Source organism: Glandiceps talaboti, chromosome 21 (assembly GCF_964340395.1).
Source record: "Glandiceps talaboti chromosome 21, keGlaTala1.1, whole genome shotgun sequence".
NCBI classification, from domain to species: domain Eukaryota; kingdom Metazoa; phylum Hemichordata; class Enteropneusta; family Spengelidae; genus Glandiceps; species Glandiceps talaboti.
Window position 1 is genome coordinate 9,745,164 of NC_135569.1, and position 20,629 is coordinate 9,765,792.

At 35.6% G+C, this 20,629-nt stretch overlaps 1 protein-coding gene across 1 annotated transcript; it reads right to left on the bottom strand.

Moving 5' to 3' along the window:
- Nucleotides 1-1,714: 1,714 nt before the first annotated feature.
- LOC144451185 (dnaJ homolog subfamily C member 16-like) lies at nucleotides 1,715-20,279 on the bottom strand. The gene is made up of 13 exons (XM_078141984.1): nucleotides 20,113-20,279; nucleotides 18,137-18,203; nucleotides 16,901-17,228; nucleotides 16,316-16,506; nucleotides 15,094-15,354; nucleotides 14,410-14,537; nucleotides 13,729-13,921; nucleotides 12,811-12,999; nucleotides 12,207-12,283; nucleotides 6,914-7,006; nucleotides 5,086-5,142; nucleotides 3,434-3,577; nucleotides 1,715-2,230 (listed from the first exon to the last, which is right to left on the bottom strand). The coding sequence occupies exons 1-13, from the start codon at nucleotides 20,277-20,279 to the stop codon at nucleotides 1,831-1,833; spliced, it is 2,295 nt and encodes a 764-aa protein (XP_077998110.1). The 3' UTR covers nucleotides 1,715-1,830.
- Between the last annotated feature and the right edge of the window lie 350 nt (nucleotides 20,280-20,629).

Here is a 20,629-nt window from a genome sequence, read left to right on the forward strand (position 1 = left end):
TTTGTCAGTTCAGGATGCTACTTGTACATTGTTTACATCATTCTAACAGTTGGGGGTTTACTCATTTGGCTGAACATCTTGTGGTTCATGATTTCTCACCGAGTTAGACGGGGTGAAGAGAGAGCTTCGAATCCACGAATAGCCTCTAGACTTGATCAAATAACATCAGTAGAGAGTTATCAAATTTCTTTAAAGCTAGATATTTCTCATCAATCATCTGTAATAGTTTAAAATTTCACAAGGCAAATATTAGTACTTTAGAAATTGAGTATACAGCTAATTGTGTTTACTCATTGAACATGAAGTCTTTAACTCTGATACGACAGAAAGCAACATGAAAAAAGACATCTGTTTCCTGTATTGTTAATCATTTACTGTATATGCCTATGTTCCAATAACACAAACCCTTCTAAAAATTTCTTGTCGCTTTTAACAATAAGTAACATACTGACTTGATGCTTTGTGAACATGGGAAGGCTCTCCATAGTTTTTAGGAACAAACATTTGTTGAGACTGACAAATTTTCTTTCTTATTTATTTATGATTTTATGCTTTGTAATATAGGCCTCTTCAGAATACAATAATTACCGACAAGTCAGTTGAAAAATTTACAAGATTATTTCAGAATTACTGCTTTAGAAAAATGTTTAAAGAATCTGACAACTTGTCAGGCATGAAAGAGTTCTGTAATACATCTATTTGCCATCTAATTTGTAATTTCCTATAATTTTGTTTGGTCACTCTCTTCAATGTCTAATCAAACGACAGCTATTAAACTTTGACGCTGTCAAAATGTATTTCATGTGTGAAGTGTTTGAACCCAAATATAATAAAGTTTTCAGTTGAATACATTAAGTAACAATACAGAAAAGATGACATTTTCATTTCACTGCTCCCTTTTGACATGGAAAGTATCTGCATTGTGTGTATATAGAACTTACACATACATGTATTTATCATTTATTTCCAAACAAACAACAGGAAAAGGTCCTTGCACTGAGAAAACCAATTAGGAGAACTAGTCAGTATTTCCAGCAGGTTCACAAAGTTAATATGAATGTAAACATTTGAGGCTATTTCTATAATCCACTCAGTACCATTTGAGATCCGTGTCTTAACCCCAGGTCATCATAACATTATTACTATTTATCAGCAATACATAAGGTTATTCTTTTGTTCGTGACCATCTTTTCATATAATTCTGCAAAGCAACTGCTTTTTACATCTAAGTCTTAATCTTAGTGGGACTGGGGCTGTTAAAGTATTAGTTTTAAATCATTTGGCAATCACTTCTAATTTGTTTTAAAGTCGCTTGACAGACTACCACAATAGTAACTACACTACTACTGCTACTTTGAAGCATTAATACAACATTAAAACTTTGACATCGTAGTGTTATGATAAAACCATTATTTGTGAAATTATTCTTTTCTCTCACAAGCAATCTCAAGACTATACAAGCCATATCAGTAATAAGCATGAAACTCTAATGAACATTAAACCCCAATGTTTTAATCCCATGGTCTTAATTGGCAGCCATACTGATTATTTGAAACATTTATCTACCTCATACAAAAACAAGACAATGTGTAGAAACTACAGCTACAAGAATTTCACACCAAAATGTTAATCCTAATCTAACATTGGTCTTTGTGGAGAAAGAATCATCTCCTAATTAGGTAAACATTTAACCCCCACCCCCATCCCATCCCATATCAAAGGTATGACCTACAGTTACAGTAACTTGGAAAACACAACTACGTTAGTGATAAAGGGGAGATACAAAATACACACAGTTAAGAAAAGTCTTACTATTAAACATTGAATAATTTATCTACCACTTAGTGGTGGCCAACTCTCAACATAATGTTTTTCAAGTGAGCCATCACACAATCGTTCTAACCATGTTGAAATGCCCACAAAAAGGTCTGCATGGCTTCCATTGTCACTAGCACTATCATCCTGCCCAACAGAATCACCATTGGCATTTTGTTGTCCTCTGTGTTTTAATCTTTCATTTTCAGCAGTTACCCCTTCGGCATTTATTGCATTAGGAGGGGTAAATACACTGTAATATTTTTTGCATCCATTCAACACTAATACTGTTCCTGAATATTCTTTTCCATAATTTCTTGAGGTAGGTTGAATCCCATTCAATCGTTCAAACCATTTGTAATAGGCTTCAATGCTTACATACGTAAGACTTAGTTTAATATGTTGTCTTTGTAAACTGAAAGAGAATTTCAATAATGAATTTAAATAATTTAAGTAAGGCTTAAAAAAATAATTGTGTGGTTCCGGTTACCCAATCCCACCTAGTTTTTCACTGTCGACCCTGAGCTTTTTTTTACACATTTGAGAAAGATATAATAATACATGTAGTGGATGTCGAAACTGACATCAACTTAGAAAAAAGACAAAATAAAACTATTCTTATAATCTGTAATGGCTGTACATCTGATAGGAAGATACAACACAGAGACCATTTGGAAAACAATGGAAAACCTGAACTAGACACTCACACATGAAAAAAATACATAACAAAATAAAATAAAATACCCCACCTATTCTAAAATTGAGCGTAATCGGAACCACACATTTTTTTTATTAGCCTAATGATAATTTCTTATCACAGTCAAAAAGATTTCTTGGAAATCAATCATAAATTTTCACTGACATCTGATCAGTATCGTCAGGAGTGTACTACAATGGGCTATTGTCACATGTCCAAGAATATTTACACCCCTGTTGATGCTAACAAGATGTCAGCAACAATATTGGGATTCCCTTCCAAGAAATTCTTTGACTCTGTGAGTAGAAATTTTCATTATGAACCTAGAGTCCATGAACATTCATTCTCACAGTTTAAAAGATGGTTTTATTAAGTTTCTCTATTCGGAAAGAAAAGAAACAAAATAAGTCTTCCAAAGATATTATACAGGCTATTTCTTGAAGTTGTAAAAAGCAATTGTAACAGTGTTATTTTACTTGATGTGAATGTTACAAATAAATGTGGCACCCAGCAGAATTGTTTTACAGTTCATTTCATGTTAGTGTTCACTGGCTCTGTTTGATACAATCACGCAGAAACCAATACGAAACTGCACATGCTACAATTAAAGATCACAATTTCTTGCTACATTTTGTCTAAATGAAGTAAACCATTCAAACATACTGCAACTAGACGCAGACATGCAGGTGCCAATGTTTTTATGTCTGCATTTGATGTCTACATGGTGGCACAACAGTTAATTTTATTTAGACAAAATGTTGCAAGAAACTGTACTTATTCAATTTTACTATCTTAAAGAGTAGCATATGCAGTTCTTATTGGTTTCTGTGTGGTTGTATCAAACAGAGCCAGTGAACATTTACATGAAATGGGAAGTACTTAGGTCTGATAGGTTTTAGAACTGAATGTAACAATACTAACCTTTGAGCCATGGGTACTACTTCATTTAGAAAACTAGCAACCAACTCCTCTTTATTTTGTCGGTCAACCAGTAACAACAACACATATGAGTTTTCATACGGATCTACCACAAATCGATTATAGAATTCTTGACTGATACCAGTTCTACATATAGTAGAGAGAAACACAAAAACATGTGATTAATCCTCAATTTCTGCAAGGATAGATGTCCTTCACTTATAACTTTTAATGCTTGTAGTCATGGCTACCTGAAATAAAATTTCTCAATTTGAGGTGGTGGGTGCTTCCATGGAGCTTTCCGCAACTTTACATAAAGTACCTTTCATGTGTGACTAACTACTTGTAAAGTCTATGTGTGTTGGGAAGTGGGGTGCATGCGTGTGTGGTGGATGTATGTAGTTGCTTGAATGTTTACTATTTATCAGTGACAATGGATGGATTTTCATCAAATATCGAAGCATGTTGCAAGGAAAAAGCGTCATACATACTACTAAAATACGTACAATTGGTAACACTCAGGTAAAATATTTATGCGGTTTGCCACAATTATTTATAGCATTCATATCAAGTGTAAAAGTATACTGCTTTGATCATCAGCTCAGTATGTGATGTCTGTCAATGTAATCAATCTGTGAATAATGTTAGCAGTGCAAAACAAGTAAATAGTCACTGACTAGAGTGTAAACAATTTGTTAGCAGTGCAAAGTAAGTAAATAGTCACTGACTAGAGTGTAAACAATTTGTTAGCAGTGCAAAACAAGTAAATAGTCACTGACTAGAGTGTAAACAATTTGTTAGCAGTGCAAATCAAGTAAATAGTCAATGACTAGAGTGTAAACAATTTGTTAGCAGTGCAAAGTAAGTAAATAGTCAATGACTAGAGTGTAAACAATTTGTTAGCAGTGCAAAGCAAGTAAATAGTTCCTGACTAGAGTGTAAACAATTTGTTAGCAGTGCAAAGCAAGTAAATAGTCATTGACTAGAGTGTAAACATAGATGTCATAAAACATTGTCTAGCTCTCATTCAGAGGTGAATATAATCAAGGCTATGACAGCTGTCATTCACTGTAATCAGTCTCCTGTTCATTAGCAGACAACACACTTTACAAATTAACTACATTAGAAATGCCACATACTAGGCATATAATGAAAGCAATTGAAAGAGTATACTTTTACACCTGATATGAATACTATGAGGGGCAACATTCAATAGTGCTATGAAGGATAAAAAAACTAAAATCATTAGTAAGGCCCCAGACCCCATCTCCAATTTCAAATCAATATGTAGTTGTAAGTAGTGCTATGAATATAAAGCTAGTACATAGAGAGGAAAAATAGTTCTTATATTGACACTTCACTGTATTTTAGTGCCATGCATTGGCTATAGCAACAATTCTTCTATTTATTATCAATTTGACAACATTTTTGAGAAATATTTGTATTTAGGGGTACAAACAGATGCATTCAAAGTAAAATAGATTTTGTAGGATGAGAACTAAAATGGATCAACACCCCCCCCCCCCCCCACCCTAAGTAAGTTTTGAGAAATAGAGAAAGTGCTTTACTTCAGTGTTAAGGGTTGTATTTAGATTTAAAAGTTGAATTCTAAAATGAGCCAGATAAAGAACACACAATAGAAGCAGTAATCTTACAAGTTATACACTGGGTTTTCAGGCTGTCTCCTTCTTGGCCTCTCATCAGGGGTATTTCTATTAAATCACAGAAGTATAGAAATTGCAAAAGCGTGTTAAAGCAAATTACAAATATTAATAATTCATTGCATCAGTGCAGTAAGGTCGTATGTGCTATTCAATTGCATAGAAGATACGACCTTACTGCACTGACGCGATGATTTGTACTACAAGATTTAAAAAAAAAATTTCTGAATGCCACAGAGAGAGTGTGCCATGTCTTGTAATGATTGAGCATGTTGTCTATGGTTTGATGGGAATCATTTAGGATTGTGTTTGCATAGATGGTAGACCACAACAAGCTGATTATGTAGAAATACACAGGGAATCTTGCACACCCCTGTAACATTCACATACATCTACCTAGAACAGGGTTGTGCACATAGCTGTGCCAGCTCAGTGAAGCCAAAGGGGCTGTACCAGCGATGTGTACAATATCTCTGTAACAGCTCTGACCAACACACTAAGTGTAACATACCTAGATTTGACAGATGTGTAACTGGTGTGCCAACATCAATGTAACATGGATGTGAAAAATAGCAATGCAGCATAGGTGTTTATAACATTTGCATACACAAGCTTTTTCCCACAGCCATTTGCCAGCTATGTGAGCATAACTGTAACATATGTATTTCCCATAGCTATGCACCAGCTATGTCAACATTGCTGTAACAGTGGTATTTCCCACAGCCATGTACCAAATAATTTCAAATAATTTCCATATTTCTTCTTTATTAATTTCTTGGTACACATGCAAGGAATGCGCTATGTTAGAGACATATTTTATATACCAGACACTGACATGCAAATTACTGTTACGATATTCCAAAACCCTATGCTACTTTTTAAATGGGAACACCACTTTAGGAAATAGAGATATTTTCATAAAATATGGGTTACAGTGGCCAAGTAATTTCATGATTTTACATCACCTACAATTACATGATCTTGTGCCTTTATAGGGTATCTTTGCTGTGGGCTATTGCATCATGGGAGTCAGCAGAAATTATTATTCATGGTTGAAAAATGAATATTCATGACTCCTAAGTGCTTATTCCCTTCAGTACCAACCTTTACTTTGCTATGGGACATTGCATCATGGGAGTCAGCAGAAATTATTATTCATGGTTGAACAATGAATATTCATGACTCCTAAGTGCTTATTTACTTCGATGTAAAACAAATTCTCTCTATAAAGGCACAAGATCAACTGGATGTTTCTCTGAAATCACAAGTACTTGTAGGTGATGTAAAATCATGAAATGACTCCTCAGAGACATATTGATACTTTATGAAAATGTCGTTATTTACTGGAGTGGTGTTCCCCTTTAAATGAGACAAGATGTGTTAGTTTCATTCACTTTTACTTATGTCTAAACAGCTGGCATCGATCAGAACTTAGGTGAAAGTGATGTATGTACCTTGCTAGCTATATAGACAATGTCAATTATATGCTTTGTTTACTGTTTCTGTTATTGTTGTTGTTATTGTTGTTGTTGTTGTTGTTGTTGTACAACAATACATGCAGTCCACAATACATTTAACGCAAGTTCCCTAACAACATCTGGACATCACTTTCGCTTGTTTCTGATTTATGCCAGCTCCGTACCGATCAGTGAATGAAAATAACACATTTGATCTTTTTTATTTAACGTACAAATGTAGTGAAGTCACAAGGTATCCATCCCCTTAAAACAAACCAACAGCGTACGTTTACAGCAATTCAAGCTACATAACTAAAATTTAAACTCTACTTGAACAAGGTAGCAACAAACACAGTAAGAATCACCTTTCTTTAGTTAATGAGAAAGCACCGCCAAATATGAGCAATATTGGTAGCAGATATATAGCAAACATTGCGATAGTTAACAGTGTCTCTTCCCTGCAAATAAGAAAGTAAAAAAAAAAAGAAACATAATTTTACTCTACGAATAATAAACACAATATATGTAGGTATCTGTCTGAGAATGGCTGACTGGCTGGGATTCAGATGGATAACAAGAAACAACATTGTTGGCTGCAAAAACTTTGGGATGCAATTTGTAAATTTTAGAAATTACTCGGCCTGTTTGGAGAGAACCATTAACGCTGAATAGTTAAATCATTGTGTGATCAAGGTCTGCAGTAGATGGATTGAAACGTCGCATTCGTTTCCGATTCACAGTTCCAAAGTAACTAATATATTGTACTTTCCTACCAATTACTCATTCTCAAAAACTATATCATGAAATTATTAAAAAGGGCATATAGCTGTGGTTTTTACAACGATGAAAATGACTAACCTTGATATGTGAGAATTAGGATGGCACAGAGGTAGCAGTACATTTTTACAATGACCAAGTCCAGAGAAAGGCATATTCAATTTTAACCACTCAAAATTATGTTTTTATCACCGGACTTGATGATACACTTACTTCTGAAAGAAGTTTTGCAGCTTGCAGGTTAAACTTTCAGCAGTGCTGATTTTAGATCTGTCATATCTTAATTTTGATTACCATATCTCTTGTTTATCTCTTTGTATATTCTAATCACTGGGATATTTACTTGAATTATTTGTTTGTATTTTACTGTCTACATCCCATGATCAAGATAGTGTAAATATTGGAAGTCCCAAAACAGTACACTGCAACTTCAGTTTATGGAACTACAGACTGAGAGCCGCCCTACTGAAACCATCGTCCATTCAATAGCTTTTCACTGTTGCATCAAGATGTTGCAGCAATTGTTTCAGTTTGTGTCTATCTTAGTAAACCAAAGCCTCAATTACCGGGATAATATGCAAGAATACATATTGTGAACTCCGGATTCATAACTATGAATAAAAAATGTCTACTCTTAGAGGCTATCAAATTTGTGATTTGTTTTTCATTCATATTTGACTGCAAGTAGAAATGTTCATCAATTTACATTATTTACCTATCAAGAAAAAAATAACCGACTACTCTGCAAGTTTTTGCTGACTACGTTTTCAGGAATTTATTTTTTTTAAATTCTGTTTCAACCACTATGTATCATAATATATTCCCTGGCAATAATTTTCTGTATCACGGCCCAGCACACTTTGCCCAAACATGGCAAGTAACGTGCTCATCAATATCCATTCACTCAGTGATTTGGCTTTGTTAATTTCTTCAATTTATGTGATTATGTGATTCAAATGATGTTTCCATGCCACTACTTGGGGTATATGATAAAACCTTTACGGCCCAGGTATGGGTTTTGCAGACTTTGGTAGTACTGCTTACGGGGCCCTCTTAAAGTTGGACTCTTCCGCCGTACAACCTTAGTCCGCAAAACCCATATCCAGGTCGTAAAGATTATTACTACCAACTTTTACAATTCTGACTGTTACTTATACAATCAGCTTCATCCCTGCCCATGTACATGTATGTCTATTTTGTTAGCTTTGCCTATCAACGATTAAGTAGATGTAACCAGATGATATAAACAAAAGTATTTGCAGCTCTATCATGAGGGCGCTATTACTCGACCTAACTGGGGAACCCTGGGACTTGAGCTTGGAACAGTGGGCAGTTGTAACTTGTAGCTGGAACTTGGTGGAAGCATGCATGAAGCAGAGAAGACGCAAAGAATGGTAGGAGATAGAGAAGTTAGAGAAAGACGGAGAGAGAACTGAAGCTGAAGAGAAGGAGAAGAAAGGCACGTTGCTGAAGTACTGAGCTGAAGGCAATTTCAGAGGGCAACTTGACTGCTGCCTTACTCAACTATGCTGAAAGAAGACAAACAGCAAAATGTATGAAGTTGTAAGCTGAGGACCATTCGTCGGCAAGTAACACATGTTTCTATGTATGTGGAGCGTGTACAGTGTTCAGTAACTCACTTATTTGCCTGTGTTTTGGACATTTCTATTTATGCCTCAGTACTACGAAAGCAGTGTTTGCAGACCCTGGTCTGTAGAAGAAGTGTGCCTGAGAGCCGAGGAGGAAGAAAAGAATGTCAGGAGAGAGAGAGAGAGAATTGGAGCTGAGAAGAAAAGACGCGTTGCTGAAACTACTGAGCTGAATAATGAAGTTAAATGGTACAGAGAGCTACTCGTCTGCAAGTACATGTATTTCTACGCGTGTGGAGTGCACAGTGTTCATTAAATGATTTATTTTGCCTGTAATTCTAATGATGTTGTCACTGTCCATTGAACGATTTATTAGTTTGTATTTGATCCTTCCTACAGTTGATCTGAACTATGAATTAATTATATTGTCATTGAATACATTAATTCCATTGTATAATTAATTAGTTTGTATTTGATTCCTGACACAGTTGATCTGAATGATGAATTAATTGTATTGGTATTGAGTGTTCCAGATATGAAATAGAAATTCCAATGTCACCACCAGACCCACTGTAAGCCAGTTTCAGACAGACAGCTACATTTCCTTTCACTATAGCTTCTTTACCTGACCATTTCTGACAGTCTGTTTCCTATCATCATTATTGGCACTGACACACATAGAACTGTCACTAGAATGATCATCGAGATCCAAAACATATCTTCCCTGGTGAATACAAATGGAAAGAGGTTTAGTTTCGTACGGTGGTCGTCTTTTTTCTTTTCTTTTTTTTTGTTTCTTATGACTTCATAATATGTTTTCCCAAGTATTAGGTAGACACAAATAGAAATTCTAAATGTTCTCCTTTCATAAGTTGAGCATTTCTATTTGACCATGATTGCAGTGTGCCCTCTAAGCGAATTTGATGCACCAATGACGCAAACAATTTCTAATGATACACCAAAATTTTGTGTTCCCCTATCTTTTACTATGTGGTGACCAGTATGCCCTCTAAACCAATTTGACATGTCAGTGACACACACAATTTCTAGTGACACACTAAAATTTGATGTTCCCCTATCTCTTACTATGTGGTGACTCACAAGAAATGAGTTTTTCTCATTTTCACTCACAACAAAATTTGGTTATCATTAGAGGGCACACTGGTCACTTGTTTGTACTTACGCAAGCTCCTATGCAGCGTTGCCATAAAAAGTCACCCGTCCTAATTGCCAGTCAAGTTTTTCATGACAACACTGCACTGTGATGGGGGGTGGGGGTGGGGGGGGGGGGGGGGGTGGGGGGGCATATTGGATTTGTCGTAAGACCAGTGTCCAATCACATGATAAGGACTGTTTTGAACTATTTCAGGGCAGATTTTGTTCATAAATGATACAAATTCGAATAACCATTTCTATTTTGTGAAATTTCTACATCAGTGGAACAAATTTTGGCAAGGTATGTACAGGAATGCTGGTCGGATGGTTCACTTACAAGTACAGCTACTAAATTTGTATATTGAACACATATTGCCTGGCCTATAGCACCCGTTTATTACACCCGAGGGACTGTGAGTTACCAGAATCACATGCTATTTCCCAAGGCCGAAGGCCGAGGGAAATAGCATGTGATTCTGGTAACTCACAGTCATGAGGGGTAATGAACGGGTACTATAGCCCGAATATAGGCCAGGCAATATGTGTTTTATAATATACCTCATGCTGTGAACTCACGGTGGCAGACGACTTCGTCAGAAGCTGCCATTTTGACCTGCTGTGAACTCGCGATGGTCACATGACCATGTAATAGTTGATGGAACTATTTCCCTAGGGAAATAGTCATTCTATTTTCCTATCACGTGACTGATTCTAGCGAATCATGGCACAGCATTATCACTAGGTATATTATAAACATGTATATGCTACACACTATTAGTTGTGATACTTTCAGCATTATCTCGAAACTTGTGTGTCACAATATGCACTTCAAAACTGCCAAAAGTGTGATTTAAACTGTGGTAAGACAAAAGTGGCTGCCATTGAAGGCAGTGATGTACATCATCAGTACATAGGAGCATGGTATCCACGGTAATACCTCTTTTCAGCAAATCACAAGTCATATGGCCATGATTTTGTCATTTGCATGTATCCATAGTGATTCCTCTATTTAGCCAATCACAGCAATGGGCCATGATTTATTCATTTGCATGTATCCATGGTGATTCTTCTATTTAGCCAATCACAGCCATATGGCTATGCATTGGTCATTGGCATCTTTTGGAGAAAATCTTTTTAACCAGTGGACATAAACCCATGTTCTCCTTAACTGTATGTCTCCATAGCGATTTCCCAGATCAGCCAATCACAGACAAACAGCCATGACATGATTAAAGTTAACTTTACCTCCATACTGACCTTGTTACTGTCACATTTCTTAGGGTGACCTTAGAATTATATGTTAATTACTGTAACTGAATGCCATACATGTATTTTGAACATGCTTTACTAAAAATAACGAAATGTGAAGGAGAGAGCCTCCACTTCATAAGACTTGTTTAGCAGTTCATTTACCATAGTAATTACTGTTCACTATAGTTTAGACCCAAAACACATTATGCAGGACAGGTAGTACCTTTAATATATAGAATTGGATCATTTTAACTATTTCTAGACCAATCCGGAAGAACTAGGTCATCTCTGGACAGTTTACAACATTGTAGTCAGTCTGAGTAGGAAATACCACAGTTTACATGTGGTTTGTAGTTTTACGGAGAGTTGAGCGTGAACCATCGAGTAGTGTGGACCGGTGCGTTGTAAGGTCCTGTGTTAGTTGTAGTATGCAGACCATTGTACATAAGGTCTGGTATTACAAACCTGTGAACCTGTGAGTGCAAATTTTGCTAAATCTTCAAAAGGTCTTTTAGGAACTGACTGAACTCAAACTGGTATTAAGATATAACTTATAAATGGTCCCACAACATGATTTTTTTATGTCTACAGATCCCTACTATGCATTGTCAATGAACTGACCTAACGATTCCAGAAGACAATTGTAATGTAACTTATAGAAGGCATGTATCAACATTAACAAATTACATTATACTAGAATAGTTCAAGGGTTCATGTAAGTAGTTTGTTTGAGTCACAGTTTTATACACTCAGTTTGTGCCACTTAAACATCCCCAAAAATGTGAGAATTTCACATGTCATGTTCACCTCTCCTCCTCCCCATACTTTATATTCTAATACACTGTCTACTATGTTATACATTGAAATAAGGGGAACTGATACTTACCAACGAGAGCTGGTAAAATAATGAACAACTGTAGACACCCCACTACTGATTCCATTCAGAATATATGTCATTATACTCTGTAGAAAAAAATGTACAATGAGAAAAAATCAATAAATTTGATCATTTAGGCAATGACCTAAATTTGCATATAGGGGCACTATTCACATTCTATTTTCCCTAGGGCAATATCCATGTAACACAGAAGTCTTATCAGGGATTTACTTTGACTATAGAAAGAATATTATGTGTGAGATATGTGTTATACAGCACTTATTGCCTTGCCTTATTCGGGCACTAGTTGATGTCATATTACACCTCATGCTGTTATGTAGCAATTACTTCCCTTAGCTTTTAGCCTTGGGAAATAGTTACTGCATAACAGTCCTTGGGGTAACAAACGTCTATTGCATACATAATGTAGTATCCTCATAGCCAGGCAATAAGCATACAATATGATACAGAAAGGACAGGTATGACATAATCTCATCAAGTTCAATTTCAAATTTTCAAAAAAGCCTTACTTATCAAAAAACCTCAATCACAAGATGTCCATGCTGATTTGTATCAAGTAAAAAGTATCAAGAAAATAATTGAATAAACTTACATAATCTTCATTTATCAAATCCTCAATATCTGATTCTTTAGGTAGTAAAGTTTTGCCTGATATTACTTTATCTAAATAAGTCTTGAGTTGTTGCTTATCTATGTCAGCCTGGTCTCGATTACCACTCCATCCATTGGGTAGCCATTCGTAGGCCACTCTGAAACTCTTTTTCCTCCATATTACAGCAAGCTATAACATATAACATATGGGAGGTATATATTATTTTATTTTTTTATGACATCACTGCTTACAGCAAAAGTAAGCTACAACATAATACGTAAAGTAGGGCTGTTTTTTTACAGGGTTTTGTGATCTGTTTGATTTCCATAAATGTTGTATTTATGAAACATTCACTGAGTTACAGCATTATATGGTGTGCTATGGTTTGTTACATTATGGTCAGTCACACTTTTATTAATCAGTCACACACATGAACACATACACACACACACACACACACACACACACACACACACACACACATACACATCAACACATCCATTCATAAACATACACACACACACACACACACACACACAAAACACATCCACACACACACACACACACATTCATACATACATACATACATACATACATACATACATACATACATACATACATACATACATACATACATACATACATACATACATACATACATACATACATACATACATACATACATACATACATACATACATACATACATACATACATACATACATACATACATACATACATACATACGAACATATATGATCTCAAACACATATCTAAACATGATATACAAACATGTTGTGCATTCACACACATGGTGAAAAAATTCACCCTATGCTTTTAGTTTTTGAATACTAGCTTAGCATAATACCTAACGCGAAGCAATTTTTCTATGCAACAAATCAGGTAAAGAATACTTACAGGTAGTGGCCAATGGTCTTTGAGAACTTGTCCCTTACTTAATGCATTAACAAAGGCATTCTGTGTACCTTCATAGACATATGAGAATCGTACTTTATCCTTGGAATAGGTATTCTCTTGTATAAACTCTCTCAGAATAGCTCTGGCTTCATCGTGTTCTGGGTTGTCCTGAGTTATCAACACTACACAGAACCTGACAGAAAGATGAATTTAGGGACAGAAATGTGAGTGGTGGTATTTAAGAACAGTGGAACTGACAAAGGAAATGTGTTGCGATATTATGTCTGAATACCAGGTTTGATTTCTGCCAAAAGTACGGGTGATGATTTAGTCTGAAAGATAAGATGTTCATGCTATGACATCAACTATCACTGAATGGGGTTGACCCATGTGTGAGGGTGCCCTGATATGGCATAATCGCACGATGTCACACAAGCTCAAAAGCGAAATTTGTTCGTTTAGGGTCTGGCATCAATACAATTGGACTGGTTGGGAGAGCCAAACATTTGCTGTGAAATACTGGAAAATGATGAGGAAATGATGAGGAAACTATCAAAATATAGCACACAACTATCATGACCCTCATTTCTGATCATAAAGCTGCTTCAACACAACACTATAGTGGCCAAATGATTTTTGTCTTTCTGATATCCGGAAAGCAGTATATTTGTGGTTACTTACTTTTTATTTACTGTTGATGAAATAGAACAGAGTTGTTCAAATACAGCTTGTGATGATAGTCTTGGTAAAGTTAGGAAATAATGACCCCGAACAGCATCTCTGACTGCTCCTGTCTGCATCTCATTAGCCTATAAGATTACACACAAAAAATGCATATGATTTTTTAAATTGTAATGCAAATTGCATTTATTTTATGGCAGAACAAAAAGTGTAAAGTTTAATGCTTGTGGGACAGTGTTTGACAAAGATTTAGGAAATCACATGGGGGTGGGGGGGGGTGGATGTTAAAACTTACAATGATTTTCAAATCTCATCTACATTGTACATATCTAGTACTGAACAGTTGTGAGTCTGTGTTTTCACTATAGCTTGTAAAGGATACATTTTGACATGAGTGTGCCACCAAGTTCCAAACCCAGCTCTTTTTTCAAAGGATTTTTTTTTAACCAGAATGATTCAGATGTACATCACACTATAGTGTAGACCTATGAATATGGATCGTTCATGTTATTGGAGTGATATACATGGTGTTACCCTGAAACACTGACGTCTACATTTACAAAATGTACAAAATGCCACAATTTGTGTATGACTTTTGGCGGTGATTTTATACCTTTACTCAAGGATTGAGACATTTTTAAAGGAAAGTGTCTTTTATCTGAAATATTCAAAAAACTTTCTTACCTCCAGTCTATACGCATAGTTGAGAATATCTTCTCTAAAAATAAGTAATGTTGGTTCCTTGGCATTGACAACATATTTTTTTCTTAAATCCTTGGTATCCTGGTTACTCAACGTGGCAAAACCAAACGCCACTCTGTCTTTATTTTCCAATGCAACCAATAAATAGAGTAGTGATGCCTCCTTCTTTTTGGAGAATAGTAAGGATCTTGGTTTGTTGTCCTTCCATCCACTCAAGAAATCTTCATAATTGTTATCATTTATCTATTAAGTAGAGACAATAAAGAAGATGAATTACAGAAGAGGAGTATCGAAAGGAGAGGACGGGAAGATGTGATTGATAAAGGAGGCCAACTGGATAAGACACAAGCAACAATAGGCCTTTCCAAAATTTACCATGGTGGCGCTCTACTTCCTGTGTCTGTGTACCTTGGGGGGTATACATGGTATAGGTTACTCAGTTAATCATAGAACATCCCTGATTTACACTTCTACAGAATACCAAAGTACAAGGCTCTCACGAAACGGTACTATGAGGTGTTGATACCCCCAATTTGAGCGAGGGCGCTGTATTCTCAATTTCCTGTTTGCAGTCTACAATGGCCTATTGTATCAGTTATGACTTTTGCAACAGATTTATTTCCTGAATATTCATAATACTGTAGTCCAACATTAGGAGATAAAAAATCTGTAATACTCTCTAAAAATGGCAGTTCATGTAGACATTCTATGAGCTTTGTGAGCATATTACATAGTCAAAGTTATCTAGTATAATGAGTGTCATCTTAATCCGACCCCTATTTATATGCAGAGTAGGCCTTTATGCAGTGCAAAAAGGTCTGTTTGTCTCCAACCATGTAATTCTATAGAATTCATGAACATTTTTGTCATGTATTTTGTTTTAAAATACAACTTCAATATTCATACACTACTCTGCAACTAACATTCACAACAACAATGTTGATGTCGACTGGGTTTGATTTAAAATTTAACCAGGTCTGTATGTAAGAAGGGTGATGCTCAGTTTGACCCTGTCGAACAAAGCAGGTTTTCCCGGGTACTCTGGTTTCCTCCTGCTTCTTCAACACTAGGGCACTGCTCTTGCGGTGACCATTAAACAAATTTCCGAATTTATTTGGATGAATAAAGATTATCATTATTATTATTATTATGTCTGTCCTCCAGGAGAACAAAAAAGTAGAAATATAGCATTATTTCAACTCACCCCTCTGACCAATCCACTTGGAAATAAACTTTGAAGGAAGTTTTTCATAGTGTTCACACTGATAGTATTGAGCTTCTGGAAACGATAGACTCTTCCTTGTAAAACGGCTAGTATTGCTGGTACACGACTCACACCAAGTTCTTCAATCAAACGTCTATCATAATCTGAATTGACGACTGAAATACCAACACCTGAAAAAGAGACACAAACATACAGAAATGGGACCTAATTCTTTGCACCTCAGACCACTACAGGGTCTAAGTTTTCAAATACACATATTACTCAGACTGGTAGTTGAGCCTTTGGTTTACTAAGATAGACACAAACTTATGAATTATACCAAAAATGTTCAGGAATCCGTACTATGCAATCAACTGTTCTAACAATGCTAGAAGACAATCATGCTGTTATAGCATACATGTATATCATGCTTTTCCACTGTCTATGTTTTTTAGATGACATATATATCGACATTAACATTATACTGGAATATGGTTTTATTTAAGTATTTTCACTTGAGTAAAAAGTTTATAAACTCAGCTTGTGTCACTTTAAGCATTCTTATTTGTTTGTTTTTTCACCTACCTAAGGGTTCTAATTCTTTGACGACTTCCTGCCAATGAGGTTCAACTTGCATACAGGTAAAGCACCAATCAGCAGTAACGAAAATAAGATATGGTTTCCTATGACTTATGGGTAAAACATGTGAATGATAACGATTGATATCGAGTCTGTGTCTTTGCTCTGTGCCTCTCCTTTGATTGTTTTCAAAGTTGAATTTAAAATTAAAACCATCAAAAAATGATCCATGAAAGCCTCCGAATGGATTACGCTGTCCCTGCCCTCTGTTTTCGTTAGGTTCAGTGAATCCATAGTTGTCGTAATCATGTCGCCTTTGGTCATCGGAGAGAACCTATCATGAAATAACAACATGATGATGAAGAAAACATCAGTTCTTTTCCACATACCATGCACAAACCATTAACGAACTATCAAGATCAGTGGACCTGATTACAAGGTTTCATGTTGAGATAGACACAATAAAGATAACACATAGCTGTCTCTTAAACAATGACTGACAAATATTTGACTACTAGTATAAATCTGCACTAGCTGTACAAAATTTAACTGAGTATATACAGATAAATAAGATCAGCCAACAATATATTCACTGATAATTGTTAAAATACCAATAATTAGACATTGCACAAGTTCCTCAGTGGTAACATTATATTTTATTTACAAGTAGTACAGTAGTGAGTTGAAGTCATGATTCATTGGGGGTGCTGATTTTTGTGTGCGAACCGAAATCAGTTTCCTTAGATATATAGCAATATACCTCATACTACATCTGTTAATGTGCTGCTACACAATACTGATTCAATACTGTGCAGGGGGAGCGATATTACCAGTATGACATTATGTCTATCAAAATAGTTTCAAAAACATGTTCCACTTGCAGAGAGTGCAGCTATAAGGATACATGTTTGTCAAGATGACAGGTAGATTTGCATTTATCAAGTCAAGTGAAAGAAGCCCTCACAATCACACTGTGCATGACCACCTGTTCATCTTATCTGGGACAATGGGCTAGAAATACTGTGACAGTACAAAACTCCCTCCTGTGGTCATATAACACTTGCAAGTCTACGTAACTGAACCATATACAATGGCAGTTGGAGAAGGCCAAGTAATTGAGCTAAAAGACAAGCCAGTAGAAAAATCAAAGCTCTGAGTTTAAATCTACGAGTCTACGACATGATAATAATTCCATAGTATGAAAACAGATTTTAGGTTGTAATTTAGACATGTATTACTCACCTCATAGGCAGCTTGTATTTTCATGAATTTATCTGCTGCTCCAGGTTCTCTGTTTTTGTCTGGATGCCTGAAAGATAAAATAATAACCAATCACAATAAAGGTCGGAAAATATTGACCAATTATAGCAAGCAATAGATTAAAACCACAGAGACTGACCAATCACAGCAAAGGTAGGAAAATGTCGACCAATAATGGCAAGCAATAGATTAAACCACAGAGACTGACCAATCACAGCAAAGGTAGGAAAATGTCGACCAATAATGGCAAGCAATAGATTAACCCACAGACTCTGACCAATCACAACAAAAGATTCTCTTCCAAAATAAAATGAACACTGATAAAATTCAATAAAAAAACAGAAAAATGCACGAGACTGGAACCTACTGTAGTACTTCTAGTCTAGGGGCCTTGTATTCAAAGTAAATGTAGACATTTTTCTCTTTTGCAATTAGGGTAAAAATCTGTCTGTTTCCAAAACGGGTACAAGGATCACCCCAAAAATATAACATACCACTTTAATACAGTGAAAGACTTGCATTGTAGTCACTTTATTTCATATATTAAATCTATCTTTTACATCTATTTTTTTTATTGTATTTTTGAGATCTACTTGATTTTTAAGTCTGATTGAAAGATTTTCTATTGTCATGATTATATCAACCTCAAATGTTGGCATAAGTATTTTTTATAAACAATAACTACTACTACTACTACTACTACTACTACTACTACAGTACTACTACTACTACTACTACTACTACTACTACTAGCCTGTAGGCACTGACCACAGGGATTGCCTACCAAACATTGTTTATTTTTTTTACACAGGTTCTCTTTAAATCCTAACCAGTAGAAAATGTGTGAATTATAGAAAATGGTGTGAATTGATATCAAAAATGCAGTGTGTGCATAAGCCATTTCTAAATTCAATAGACAAAAAGGTTTACAGTTTTTATACTATGAATGTTATTGATTTTAAGAAATCACCATGACAGAGGGCAGAATCATGAATATTCATGAGTATGTGCAAGATAATATATACTTACATATGTACATACATACACACACACACACACACACACACACACACACACACACACACACACACACACACACACACACACACACACACACACACACACACACACACACACACACACACACACACACACACACACACACACCTATTGATTTTGACTAGTTTTGTGGCCTGACATCATAACATGACATTGCCAGACACATGTACATGTTATGATGTAGTTTTCAAGGACAATGGAAAATAATCCACAGACAATGATTCTTCTCACATATATATGTACACTAATAATAATATTATGTTATTATATCAATTCTAAAAATTATAACAATTATCAAGTCAGCTTCATGATATATTGTCAAGGTGTCATTTTGCTAAGTTCACTGGAAAACTAAAATGCAAACATAAGTACATTGTATAGTGACTAAAATGCCTAGTACATGAATACAATGTACCAGTCTTGTACTGAAAGTTAGTCTTTTGAGAACCAGCTGCAGCTGAAGACAGAGAATAATCACAAAATTTTCTAGTAGCAAAAATATCTTGGTTTATAATATGTTTCACTACATTGTTTGTAGACAATACGAGTTTCTGTAACCAAGTCACGTGCAGCAGGTACGAAGTACATAACGATTGATTTGATTGGCTACACAAAGACAGACAGTTCTCTTATCAGTGCAGTTTCATTCATTCGGGGTTATGTGAAGTTTTGAATCGTGTGTGACAGTGTTAGTTCTAAAATTGGTCATCGACGATGTATGGTAAATGTGTAAGGGGAATCCCCAACCCATATACGATATTAACTTCCAATTCCTGGAAAAACCCAGTTTTGCACATTGTACCATTATAACACACATATGTCGCTCCTGGTTAAAACAATGGTGATCAGAAAAATAACAATATATTTTTCCATGTACGAGTGTAATTCATAATTCTTACCATTCTTTTGCAAGTTGCTTGTACGCTGTCTTTATTTCTCGGGTTGAGGCTGTCCGACTTACACCAAGTTCTTGGTAGGGGTTGAAATCTTGCGAGCAGGTACAAAAAATGGCGAGGAGACAGCTGACGAACAAAACGTGGAATAATCCAGAATTTTTCCAAACCATGGCGAAAATTATTGAAGCAAGGACTTATCGACGATTAAATGAACTAAAAACAACATGCACTCCACCGTCACGCAATATTTTCGAGAAATATTCACGAACAACGCCGTAGACGGGTCAACTCTACCTGCTTCCGCATTATTGTAATATTTTGCCGCATCTATCGTTACTGGGTATGTTTGTTTTACGACACTATAGTTGAGCTGGTTCATGCACTCCTGGTTCCGATCTAACAATGAAAATTACTGATATAAATGTATTTTTCTTGTCTAATATGAAAGTTAGGTCGAACTCTGCCATGTGTGAGGAAATTAAAATGTGATATTTTCGACCTACCGTAAAAGGGTATACTG

Excerpts from the sequence above, each read along its gene's own strand:
- LOC144451185 (XM_078141984.1), bottom strand. The coding sequence starts at position 20,279 with ATGGTTTGGAAAAATTCTGGATTATTCCACGTTTTGTTCGTCAGCTGT. Across the intron at positions 13,922-14,409 it reads TCATCAACAGTAAATAAAAA|GTTCTGTGTAGTGTTGATAA; the intron begins GTAAGTAACCAC and ends TCTTTCTGTCAG. Across the intron at positions 3,578-5,085 it reads GAAAACCCAGTGTATAACTT|AACTGGTATCAGTCAAGAAT; the intron begins GTAAGATTACTG and ends TACTATATGTAG.